The sequence below is a fragment of the Scaptodrosophila lebanonensis genome, unplaced genomic scaffold (assembly GCF_003285725.1).
Source record: "Scaptodrosophila lebanonensis strain 11010-0011.00,11010-0021.00 unplaced genomic scaffold, SlebRS2 tig00000007-arrow-arrow-pilon, whole genome shotgun sequence".
NCBI classification, from domain to species: Eukaryota; Metazoa; Arthropoda; class Insecta; order Diptera; family Drosophilidae; genus Scaptodrosophila; species Scaptodrosophila lebanonensis.
The window spans coordinates 54,346-67,943 of NW_022060531.1; the positions used below are offsets into that span (position 1 = coordinate 54,346).

The 13,598-nt window shown below is 36.3% G+C and overlaps 1 protein-coding gene and 1 pseudogene across 1 annotated transcript; one reads left to right on the forward strand and one right to left on the reverse strand.

The window, feature by feature from the left end:
- Positions 1-3,315: 3,315 nt before the first annotated feature.
- On the forward strand, positions 3,316-11,838 carry LOC115620161 (annotated as a pseudogene).
- Positions 11,839-12,792: 954 nt separating this feature from the next.
- On the reverse strand, positions 12,793-13,585 carry LOC115620162 (chromatin-remodeling complex ATPase chain Iswi-like). Its single transcript, XM_030513290.1, has 2 exons — positions 13,425-13,585; positions 12,793-13,354 (listed from the first exon to the last, which is right to left on the reverse strand). Exons 1-2 carry the CDS (start codon positions 13,583-13,585, stop codon positions 13,072-13,074), a joined length of 444 nt encoding a protein of 147 aa, XP_030369150.1. The 3' UTR covers positions 12,793-13,071.
- Between the last annotated feature and the right edge of the window lie 13 nt (positions 13,586-13,598).

Consider the following 13,598-nt stretch of genomic DNA (forward strand, 5'->3'; position numbering starts at 1 on the left):
ACTTACTCATAAGGTAAACATAAGTAAGTGACGCACAGCCGCTATCCCGCCCCTGCACATTAGATGTTACCGACTAAAAACAGAAACCTTAAACTCACACCAATTAGCATGCACAAAAGTCTTTGACATGACACAAGGTCAACATTTGACTGCTTTACCTAGAATCTCTTACGACAATCTTTTAGGCTAACACCAAACGCATTGCGCATTCTAATTAGTCAATTAATAGCTAAGCACTTCATATGGATGCGCATGTGAACTTGTCGAACCGCATACTTGTCTCAGATAAAGACGACCGACGGACAGACTGGTAGTCAGGTGGGCCACCAGACAGAGGCCGAGCCGGAAATTAATTGCGGAAGCAAATCAATATTTATTTTTAATGTATGTACAACAATAATCTTAACGTATAAATATACAAATGTGCAAAAATCGACATACATACATACGCGTATACAAGTAGTAATGTACATATATTTCATGCGAACTTAAACGAGTTTCATGCATTTCAATTAGATTGTTTTGTTTTATTTAATTTGACAAAGATATGCTGAATATGTGCTCACGAGCTGCATATTAAAGAATGAGGCTGGGCCTTTAAATCGTAACACCCAACACCCAGTTTATACGTATACAAAAGGGGTTTGTTTCATTTCATGACGCATTCTTTTTGGGGAAATTTTGTTTTTTGCTTATGTCAGCCATTAAGTCGAAAGCATGAATTGTTTTTCAGAAATTTGCACCGAAAAATCAGGCACGTCACTAATTTAAATGAAGTTCAATTGTTATAAAAACTCAACGTGAGAGTAATCACAAAAAGTGAAGTGCCCACTGAACTAACAATTGACCCTGATCGGGGATTTTTCTGCAGAGACAGCACGGTCCAACACTGCCTACGAGAGCATTGCCATCGAATTTATTGTTTAATATATGTACATATAGAATATATTTAAACATTATGTAAATATGCAAGTAAATCTGATTTGGTAGAAGAACTACTTGTACTAATAACAAAAAAAATACTCTCAGAAGACACATAGGTCAGATTTTTTCTAAGAGGTTCAGAGATTTTTTTTTCGAACTTGGTTGAATAATTAAGATCCTTCAGTAAAGTAATTAACTTAATTTCATACAAGTCAAAAATGTGTTCAATATATTTTAGGGATATATATGAAATGACGGGATGGAGTTGTTCCCTATTTCCCAAGTAGAGTTAAAATAGGTAAACAATTATTAATTTCTGAAGAAATCAATTTAACATTAAACATGAATTTAACTTATTTTGTTTATTATAATATACAAATAAAAAATTGATCAACATAAATACTTCAGACTATATGTGTGTTCTTAAATATTCTAACTTTTATTATATTCGCATGCTCCGTTGCGTATACGCAATATTTATACCTTTGCATTACTTATACTTATTCTACTACAGAAGTGATGAATGAGCAGATAATAAAACTGTGGCAATTCCTGGCATTGATGTGGCTTACAAAATATTATACACTTTGCACGACACTTACGATGTGCCTGAACAAATAGTACATTAGTCAAGCTTAGGGGCTAAGCAAATAAATTTATATTCACTTAAAAGCAACAAGAAACGATCCATAAATTAAAGATAAATAACACCGTCACAAAAACGACAGCAATAGCCCCATCCACACCCACCAATTGCTCCAAATACAAAACGTTAGAGATAAATTTCAAAATGCACAACACGTGAAAATTGCATTTCGAATTTGTGTAAAAATTTTCCACTGGCGCTCGCCGCACTGCCAAACGCACATTATTTATGGATAGGCAGAAAACTGGCAACTTCAACAACAACAGAAACAACAGCGGCAGCAACAACAATTACCATTTAAAACAAGTCAATCACTGGTCGCTAACGACACCAGCTCCATAAACCTAAGCTGACTTAAAAAGACGCACAAGGCGAATGCAACAACAAATAAAACTACAACAAACACTTAATTACTGTGTTGAAGTGTGCCTCTAATTCTCATGTGACTGGTTATAGTCAGTAAGCACCAGAAAGCTGTTTAAAGTCAGTCAAATTCTTAGATCACAACGCATTTTATAATTTAACCCATTTATGGAAGTATCTAAATGTTAGACATTTATAACTGTGTTGCAGATACCGATGTCGTCTAAAAAACTGTGCTCTAATTAAGGAAAATCTGGCATGATGGTTTAAAAACTTCGTTTTCTTCTTGTGTACAAAATTCATCTGCACTTACCTTTGGGCTGGTTTAATAAAAAATCCATAGGCATTAATAATTGTATCAATAAATATAATAACAATTCAAATTAGGTGGAGTGCCTTTTGGCAAGTTGGTCAAATTAATAATAATTTCAATTTCGAGTTAGTTAGAAATTAGTGAAATTGACATACGATCCATCCCGACAGTGCCAACCAATTCTGAAATGTGAAATAGCATCCTGTTATCTAAAGGCTTCCCATTTTCCCATTTGCGAATAAATCCGAAAAGGTCGTTGGTAGCATGCAAGTTATTTTTAACAAAAACAATTGAACTGAAATGCGCTCGCTCGAACTTAAATAAATCAAAAATAATTTGTAATATTTGAAGAATTTGCGAAGCTTCTTAATGCTCTAGCTTGTTAGGCAGCGTTGTAACAGCATAAAAATTTATAAATGTTTTGCAATATTTCGCTTAGAAAGATACACTTTGTGGTCGTGTAGTTGTGTTTTCATGCGATTAGCCAGGCTTTGAAATAAAATGAAACTGATTTGCTGTCAACTGCAACTATCAAAAGATAAAGAGTTTGTCAAAAACTGCTTATCTACTCGATTAACGTACAATTTAAGTTTATCTACATTTATTATATAGAGCGCTGCAAATACAATAGTCTTGGGCGCTCAGTGCGTATGAGCAATGCCAGAGACAGACTCGTCTTGTCGCAAATGTCCAAAAAATGTTTATATAGAAAGCATAAGCGCGCACGCACACACCAATACTTATGGGCACATATATTGTATATATATATATATATATGTACGTATGTATAAAATAGCGTCTCTGTTAAGTTTATGGTCCCAGGAGTTTGACAGGTGAGGCGGGCTGCCGCTGAGAGACACTAATTGCTTGTTGCTCGATCCATATGGCTCACAGTAGCCTGTCTGTCGCTCCCTCTCCGAGTCTGACACTGTTTCTGCCTGTATCTCTGCGATATACATTATATTGTCAGCGTGCACTCGCTGACGTTGGCAGCAACAAATTCAAGCACAAACATTGGCTTAATATCAGTCACTAAGCGATCGTCGGACAGTTAACAACACGATATAAACACAACAACAAGCCGAGACGCGTAACCAAAACACTCGAATTTGAATCGTTAAAAAGATACGCCAATTTGCTTTGAGCTACATACTACCTATATTTTCAACGGGCTAAGCTCTAGTGCCTGAAAATTAAAGACCATTTCAGCAACCATTTGTCAACTGTTAGTTCTGCATAAAGTTCTGCTAATTAGTTTTGTTTGTTTGGGCCGAAATTACCGCCCAATATTTGGTCTTGCTGCCTGCCTAGCCGTCGATTAACGCGCGTTTAGAAAACAATGAGAAATCATAGACTGACGCAGTAGTGCGATTGAGAACAGTATTGTGAATTTTTAAAAACCACGTAGTATTTCATTAAAGGCAACGCATTAAAGAAATTTTCCTGCTAAATAAACAAAATCGTATATTAAAAGGTAATTAATTAATTAAGAAATAATTCGTTTAATTTATATCTATTCTATATTGCTACAAATTTTTCCATCGCCTAAAGTGAAAAGTGAGGTTTATATCTAAGCAGATATACGCGTAATCGTTTGTGCGTCCCTCAATAGCATCTCAGTTTATGAAAAATGTTGAAAGAAAGCATTTATTTATACTATATGTTTTAATTAACAGGCCAGTTGATTGTACCATTAGTTATGTATTTCAAACCTTTAATTGGGTTTGAAAATGTAAAGATAAATAATAATCTACTCACATAAAAAAAAATAAATAAATCTGAAACCTAAAATTTAAATAAATAAGATTTGTTGCCAAAATGGCTATATGTCTTTTAATAGCCATTCTAGGTATATACACATGTTTGAATATTCAATAAAACTAATAACCCCAACAGTTGCAAATGGTTCATTAGTTTTGTTTTTTTAAGGAATTTTTTAATATTGTATATCGACAAAAATAACCTATACACTTTTTATTGAAAATGAAAAAAATGTTACTTTCTTAAATATCTTAGATGAAGAGATTTTAAATTACTTTAGCTCCTTCAGAATCCTCCTGATCAGCACTATGAGGTTTATGTAGCGTAAACTCTTCAGATCATACATATATACATATGTAGTAAAAAGTGTTTGCACCTATCCATTTGGCATATAGTATGACTATGTCAATAGATAATAGGAACGGCACAAATGATTACTGCATGACAATGTTTGTAAAAATGATTGAGTTTGTTTAGCTGGCAGCTACCTTTTAATAAAACCGATTAAAAAGTGCAATAAACTTCAAGTTAGCTAAAAAAAAAATAATAATAATAAGGCGAAAATTGAATGCTTTAAACTTTACGAGTTTACATAAGAAGCGAGGCTGTCTGTGCATTGATAAAGGCAAGCGAATTGTTGTTAATAATGAGATAAGTGTAAGTCAATACCATAGCACATTAAAATACTTGGAAATGAAGTGCCGCTTAATTATTCGTTGCATGTGTCGCTCGTTTTTTGCGTGCATATCGAAAGTGAAGAGGCGGGCCATGAAAATAGGGGATCAGATCGGAGCGGATCGGATCGGAGCGGATCGAAACGATCGATGGACAGACACAACTGCCTCCACTGACATGCACTGACACTGAGCCTGATCGAATGAAAAAGCTTTTAATGCCAAATCGATTGATGAATTGCGTTATTGACGCTCGTGCGTGAAACAAGTTTCAGGCACGTGAAGCCGACGAACAAGAAGCAAAACAGAAACGAATAAAAAATCGCATACAAAATGCGGCTTTTGCTTACTTTTGCGCCGTCTGCTTTATATGGCTATTGACCCAAATCGATAGTTGCAGATTTTAATTGAAATTCAGTTAACAATTAACGGTACTTGGCAGGGCGTACCTTGTGCAATATTTAAGATAAACTTCAGCCGAACGCCTCGTAATTGCAGAGTACAAGGCAAGGGAAATTTCATCAGTACGATGCAATATAAGTACCTTGATTTATGTAATGATATTGCACTTGCTTTCGGAAATTTAATGACATACTACTACTTGTATATGCTAGCATTTGAACATTCTAAAAGTACATTTTTAAATAACAGAAAGTAAAATAATTGCAAGCTCGGTGTATGTTTATTTAATAATTGTTGCTATTTTTTGATAGTCAGCATTATCTTGACTGATCTTTCAGAATGAAATAGTAGCTTATACTAACATTATTTATTAATTGAGCTCAACAAAAATTTCGCTATCTGTTATATCTGCTTCAACCATAAAAAGCGTTCTCACCCCTTATTGAATGGAAATCAAATATATTAAATAATAAAAAATATTCAGATAGTTTGGAATAAAAAACGAAGTCTAGTTAAAGAAAGCTCATTTAAAATTGTGTATTTCGTAGTCGAAGAGAACTTAATTTTGTTATTATAAAATGCAACAAATTGTAGGCATCTGCCAGATTATTCGAAACCCCTTTATACTTGTATATGCTTAAACGAACTTAATATGCGGCGTTTTAGAACTTTTTGATATCATTTGACGAAGAAGTGTTAAATTATTTAGCATGTTCACAAACACAGATTAGCACGAAAAATGGACAGCGCAAACATGACATGGAGGAAAAGTATTTAAATTATAATATCAATACATTTCTAATTGGCATTAAAAAGTCACACATACATACCTATCACTGATGTGGACTTAAATTCAAAACAATATATTAGACAAGTGACGGACATAAATCAAGTCAATGTCCAGTAGAAACTCGTGGACATGATGTCATAAATACATTACTCGAATATAAAGTCAATGAACATGCTGCCCCATTGGTTGTTTCGGCTTTATAAAATTATAGCGAATTGCCCGACAATAAAGATTAGTTTCATTATCTGTATTCACTTTGAAAATACCAATATGTGCTTTAAGAAGTGAAACATTTCTAGAAGCTATTATATAGTCCCTTTCGAACTAGGTAGACTATATTTGTAAATGAGCAATAAGTATGGTAGACCACGCGTTGTAGGTACATATAGTATAGTTTTAATTTAACATTTTTTGTTATTATTTGCGATTTCCTATATATAAATAGTACTCTACGTATCACTACATATTCCACAATTCTAGAACTAAAGTACCAATGACATCGATATTATGTAATGGGCGCAGATAAGAGGTCGTGACTGAATTATATAGCTGCAATATAGAAAGAGTTTTTGCATAAAACACTTGTTGTTTATAAAATATTGAAACCAATTGAATATTGAAAAAGTCATACCTGCATTATTTGTCTGCATTATTTGTGTGCCAAGGATAACCAAAATAGATAGAAAATAGATAGCATAGTACAGTACGCGAAGCATATGTAGTACTCGGTACTCGTATAGCTTTAAAATCTGTGTATTTATAGTTTAAAAAAACATTAACCTTATCCCAAGAATTTACTTTCACTTTAAAGCTATTTAATGTAATCCCTAGTATAAAAAAATGATTCAGGAAAAAGAATCGCCTTCACTGGCACTACACTTCTCATTTACGATCATAATTCATCGTGTAGTCGTTAATTAAATAACTTCTATAACATTCATCGAACAACTCTGATAATAAAGGCATGTCAAATGTAAACCGTTTGTAGACTCAGCACGACACACATTCTGATGTTACCAACTGAGTGGATGTGTGGAAAAGTTGTAAATGGGTTTTATGTTACCTGTTATTGCAAAACATTGTGTTGCTAATCTTATCAGGCTAAGTGGATAACAAATGCTGTGCGATTGCCTTTAATTCGTAGACATTAAATTTATTAACTATTACTTAAGGTAAATAGAAATATCTATAATATGAAATTTGGAAAATCTTTAAAGTTGTTTATTTGTATGATAATTAACGGTAATTAACGAAATTACCCTGAATACTTTTCCACAGCTCTTAGTGAATTTAATAAATTACTTGTGGCGCCTCGTAAATCAATTTGCTTCTTCCACCCCTCTCAGTGATTACCTGGCCATAGCTTTTGAACATTTTCCTTATCAGCGATGGGTATAAGTGATTTTAGAAGCAGCTTTAAGTATTTTATTATTATTGGCATTAAATATTGAGTTGTACTTATGTATCAATTATTGTTGCTGTCGCTCGTCGTGTACTCCTTCCCAATATTTATGTTATCATAAGATACGATTTAGACAAGGCTCGCGCTTGGGGAACTGCGATTGAGGTAAAAAATTTTCAGTTCATTTTTGCCAGTAAGTGTGCGCGGTTCTGTAATAATCGAACTTAAAGAATACAGTTGCTTAATTGGAAAGTAAGTGAAGGATCTATTACGTATAAAGCAAAATGTAATCCAATAAATTAAAATTCAATTAATAATCAACTTTAAATAACCCGTTTCCCGGGCTAAATTTTAAGTGGGCACTTATCCTCTGTCAATTTCTTGAAAAGGAAATGACGCAGCAGTAATTGAAGTGAAATTAAAAGAAATAACAGAACATCAATTTTTTGTAAAAAAAGAAAAAATAATGTATTTAAAAGATTATTGCCCTTTACAATTTTGCTGAAAAAATAGTGCAGTAACATATGAAAAAAACTCTTATAATTGTTAGAATGTATCGAAGTTTAAGTCTAGTACAAAATATTCTGAAAGGATAAACGAATATTATCATTCTTACTTTAAACAAGTTTTGAAAGAAATGTTGAATGGTTTTAAAATAAGTTTTATACGAAGTGAAAGGAAAATCTATTGGGCTGATATAGATCTTAAAACAAATATTTTAAAGTTACCTTTTTTGTAAAGATTAATACCATCCGGCAGACTTATATATAATTAAAATCGATCTTTTAATTTGAAGCTAAAAAATCAATTACATTCGAATGAAATTAATGATGTTAAATAAAAGGATAAGAGTATAATAAAAGGATAAACAGTTTATTTAATAAATTTTTCTGCAAACTTAACAAAATTGTTTACCATTTAGGAATTGAAAGCAAAACCGTGGATAATTACTCTACTAGAAAGGAAGGAATAGGAAGATTTTTTTTACTTTCCATGACGCAGTTGCAGAACTGTTCAAATTTTTAGTGTGATGTTTTCATTGATGGTTGGCTAAGTCAACCACAAGGTTCTTAATTTAATCATTAAAGTTTAATCGAAGCAATAAATTTTGAATGATTTTACCACCGTGCTAGCCATAAACAATCACCGCATATATCACGATTAGTTAATCAAATGGACGAAGTTCCCTACTCAATCGATTGGCAGAATTGTCGGTGTTAATTGATCCATCACAATTTTGCGTGTACCTGGCGCATATGGTCACAAAGCCTTCTCACCTGCCTTATAGCCTGTTTTATTACACATATATCAATATCATGAATAGTAGCGGATATGGCTGTGAATCGGCGGTGATTTTAAATCCAGTACACCCCGGCACTATCGAACTAATTGCCAAATAGGCCCATAAAATTTATGAATGCACTTGAGGCAAATAAATAAAATACTTAGAACGTACAAATGGTTGATGGCCAGGTTGCCATGCCTTCTTTGATAACAATCGGACCTCACGCGGAATTTTCTGATAGCAGAGATATATGCTTAATTATGAAGAAGTTTTGGAGCTGATAACATATCAATGGAATGCCCCTGGCAACCCTTGCCGCCGAATTAGTTGCTGTGGATTAGCCTCTGCACCCTGGACAAATGGTTTCAGTGCTTGAATCACGTGCTAGATAAGGTTCCGATAATGGGATATAGAATGGCATTAGAAAGTTTATAAAAGTTGTTGACAAGTGGGACAATTAGCATTACCATCAATCAACATTAATCCCCGTTGTGGGCGTGCTGCATAATTAGATCCAATACATTTATCAGTAATTTTTGTGCTCCGATAAAGCAGTGGAAAATTTTTATCTTCTTTGTAGATGACGAATAAAGAAGATTCCAATGCCCCGCCCTTGGAACAAAAGAGTGCATCCGTTTTTTCACTAACCGACTTCAACTCCAGGTATATTTCCTTTTATGGCACAGTTTCATCGAAGTACAAACTAATACTACTTCTTCCACTAAACACCTTGCAGAACAAATTTGACCGACAAAAATCAACTGTCGTTGGCAGAGGATCCCTACAATCCTTTCGAGCATCGCGATGAGAATGGCGCCAGTAGCGGAGGGGCATTGGCCCACTTACTCAAAAGTTCCCTGGGTACCGGTATTTTGGCAATGCCTCTGGCGTTTCGCAACGCCGGCCTGCTATTTGGCATGATCATGACGCTCGTCGTTGGATTCCTCTGCACGCACTGTGTTCACATTTTGGTGGGTAATAAAGCGGATATTGTAAAGTGTTAATTTTAAAATTAACACATTTATTGCTAATATGCTGAAGTGGTTAAGAAAATCACCAGACTTGCCTAGTATTTGCTTAACGACAGAGGCCATCTACGTCAAACAACTGTCTGAAGTAGTTCAAGGCACACATTATATGCCTGTTTTCTACCAATGAGCCATGTCAGTATTACGAATACTGTTCGTTTCTAGATAAGGGCCGCGCACGCGTTTTAAATCGCTGCTATGGACGCACGCGTTTTTATCAGTGCCAGGCAGCGATTTAATGCGCTTTAAAGTCGGGGACAGCATTGGACGCTTTTATCAGCTGCAGACATCATTGATAGAATTAGCTAGACAGTTATGGGGGATTTATGTCCCATTGATTTAATCAATAAATTTTAATGCTTCAAGTGGTAATCCATATACGATTAGGTAGACGTAGTGTGGCTGGTGCAATGACATGAATTATTTACAGTACTTGTGTAATTGGGCAAAACCCAAAATAAATTTAATAAAAACAAAAATTTATAAATTAACACCTCAACTAGTGATTCAGACGTACTACATATATGTATGTATGTATACGTATTGTATACTAGCGGAAATAATACAAAAGAAACCCATATATGCTATCAGGAGAATCTGTATACCAAGTTTGGTTATTCTAGCTCTTATACTTTCTGAGATCCTTGCGCTCATACAGACAGACGGACAGACGGACAGACAGGCAGACGGACAGACAGACAGGCGGACATGGCTACTATCGACTCGGCTGATCAAGAATATATATACTTTGTGGGGTCTACCACGCCTCCTTCTGTGTGTTCCATGTACACTCGCACAAAACTAATATAGGGTATATGTACCCTTTGGGTACAGGGTATAAAAACTCTCTAGTCGTAGTGTAGACATCTGACGTTTGAACATCTGTCACAATCTGTCGTGTAGACATCTGACGTCGCGGTCTGATGCCGAGATGCGGCTCAATATTATTCCAATAGGCTCCTTTTAATGTGCTGATGATAATTAAAGTCATCTTTTCCCAAAATTCAGGTGAAAACCTCGCACGATATATGCAAAGAAGCGAAAGTGCCCGCATTGGGTTTGCTGAGACAGCGGAAAAAGTGTTCGAGTATGGGCCGAAGGGCATGAGAAAACATTCCAACTTTGCCAAGTGAGTGACTATACCATGTGCATATATAATAATTGATATATTATTTATTGACAATGGACTTTCGTTGCTCAGACAATTTGTAGATGGTGGATTGATGGCCACTTATTATGCGCTGCCTGCGTCTACATCGTGTTCATTGCTACCTCATTTCATGATGTCATCAATGCGAACTGCAACCTGAATTGGGATGTGCGCATTTACATTGCGCTGACTGTGATTCCCTGCCATTTATTGGTCAAATACGGAACCTGAAGTTCTTGGTGCCCTTCTCATTAATGGCAAAGTGTTATTGTCGTGACCTTTATCATTACACTGTACTATATGTTTGACCGACCTCTGGTCTACTCGGATAAGCCGCTGATAGCAGAAGCGAGTCACATTCCTCTCTTCTTTTGCCACCGTCATCTTTGCCATGGAGGGCATAGGCGTAGTCATGCCGGTGGAGAACTCAATGCGCAAGCCGCACAGTTCCTCGGCTGTCCTGGTGTCCTGAACACAGCCATGATTACAGTGGTCCTTCTTTATGCCATCATCGGCTTCTTTGGCTATGTGCGCTTCGGAGAAGATGTGCGCGGAAGTGTGACTCTTAACTTGCCTGAAGGCTGGCTAGGCGACACGGCTAAGCTGTTGATGGCTGTCGCAATTCTCTTCACCTTCGGCCTGCAGTTCTATGTGCCCAATGAGATCCTCTGGCGCAAAATCAGTCACAAATTCACGAGGATAAGCACAATACAACGCAAATACTTCTTCGCACGGGCATTATTCTCCTTAGTGGCGGCGTTGCAGCGGCCATTCCCAACCTGGAGCCGTTCATTAGCTTGGTAGGTGCTGTGTTCTTTCGCTGCTTGGCATCTTCGTGCCCAGCTTCGTGGAGACCGTGTACCTCTGGCCCAACAACCTTGGCTGGGCCAAGTGGAAGCTGTGGAAGAACATCTTCCTCGGCGTCTGTTCCATACTCGCCCTTATAGCGGGCGCAACAGCAAGTATTATAGAGATAATCAATATGTACAGTGGGAGTGATGATTGAGCCGTCCTTCTGACTGGACATGTGGTAGTGTTACACACATACCTATACGTACAATAATGCAGGTACTTGTTGAGTCCACACCCATTTAGCTAGATTCCCATAGTTATAATTTTTTGTTGTTTAGATTTTTCGTTTTTTGTGTCGTTTTTTTACTCCTTTTTTATGGCCATGTTGAACATGGTAAAGCGACTGCAGGTGCGGCCTTGCCTGCCGTCGCTGACTGCATGAACATGATGATATTAAGCTATAAGTTTTAACCATGAGCGTATAATCCCTAGAAGTAAAATGCAATGCATAGAATTATATACCACACATAGCTCATAAGTTCGAAAGCCTACTTACTACTTTCACCAAAATAAATAATATTTAAAAAGTGTATATCTTCTTCTGGATAGTTTTCAACGTCAGGAAGTCTTAGTGGCTTGTGATTTTTTACAACCGGCACTGAACCAGTTGTACTCGGAGGACCTGAAAGGGAAAGGTAAGATCCAAAGGGCACGAATTTCCTTTTGTTCTGTTTTATTCGATGAAATGGTTGGGTTTATATACAAATATACAAAAATGAAGTGTGAACTTCATTGGTATGGGACATAGATGAACACCAACACTTGGTCTGCGGATTAAATACAGCATGAACCAAATACTTGATTCGCTGAGGACCACAGCGCCTCTTCGGCCTCAACTTTAGAAACGAGAGTTAATTCGTCAAAGGAGTATCTCTAAAGGAAGTAATACAAATGCAATTCAATGACTCTTCTGAAAATCTATATATCCGATCTATGTATATGACGATCGTAATTTTCTAACTTGTTCGGTTGAAGAAAATTTATATCCGAAATTTTTAGACATACGATATGGACTGTTGAACTAGCCCGTCTCCTTTCCAGTCGCTTTACTATGAAGCGACATACAAAAGTAAGTACAATGACCACTTTTTAAAAGACAAGTCTAGCTTTACTTTCTGCCTGAACTTTACTTTCTGAAATATATATAACAATGTTTGTTCCGATACAATTCAAATTATGATATTTGTCTGAATGGCTGGAGCTGCTCTTTTCAATATATAGTTTATTAAAAATAATGATTTACGATAATTATGCATAAGTTAAGGCTTAAAACGATACAGATAAGTGGAATAGAATACAGCGGCAACGGCGCACATAATGCGAGTACGAAGGCGTAGTACCTAGTATGTATGTATATATTTGTATGTTTTCTGTATTTAAATTTAAGTAATATAGCAGTAACTAATGCTGTACGTCACGTCCGATAAATGGGGATATTTATTGAATCTCATATAAATGTCGTCGGTGCATATTGTGTCTCTTTATTTCTTCTTCTTTTTGGCATTTGAACTGGTAGCCACCACCTCGTTCTTCCGCTTCTGATTCGCTTTCGGCTGCGGGGGTGCTGCTGGGGTGTTGTTGTTGCCACCTCCGCTGCTGCCGCCTGGAGTCTTGGGTGTCTTCTTTTTCTTCTCGGCTCGTTCCTTTTTCTCCAGCTCCATATTCTCGCGCTCAATTAGTGTAATGAGCGTATTACAACGGCGTTGTAGTTCCAGAGCTGTGCGAGACTTGATGAACCAGTCAAAGCGGAATTGTGGCGAAGCGCTATGATGGGATGGTAGGCAAAAAAGATAGTTTTGCCAAATATGAGGGTTTAATGTAAAGCTACACTCACCGTATGGCCGCACGTAGCTCCTCGTACACATTTTCCTTATCAAAGCCGAGCTTGTGCAGCATGCAGACCAGAAAGCGATCCTCGATTTCCGTGTAGTTCTTGCCCTTGTTGTTGCCGTATTGCAGGCGTAGTTGATGAAAAGGTGCGCGATAGCGTGACATCTGCAAACAAACA

What these genes read in the sequence shown, in the direction of transcription:
- LOC115620162 (XM_030513290.1), bottom strand. Translation starts at nt 13,585, where the DNA reads ATGTCACGCTATCGCGCACCTTTTCATCAACTACGCCTGCAATACGGC. An exon ending in GAGCTACGTGCGGCCATACG is followed by an intron (nt 13,355 to 13,424) that starts GTGAGTGTAGCT and finishes ATCCCATCATAG; the next exon opens with CGCTTCGCCACAATTCCGCT.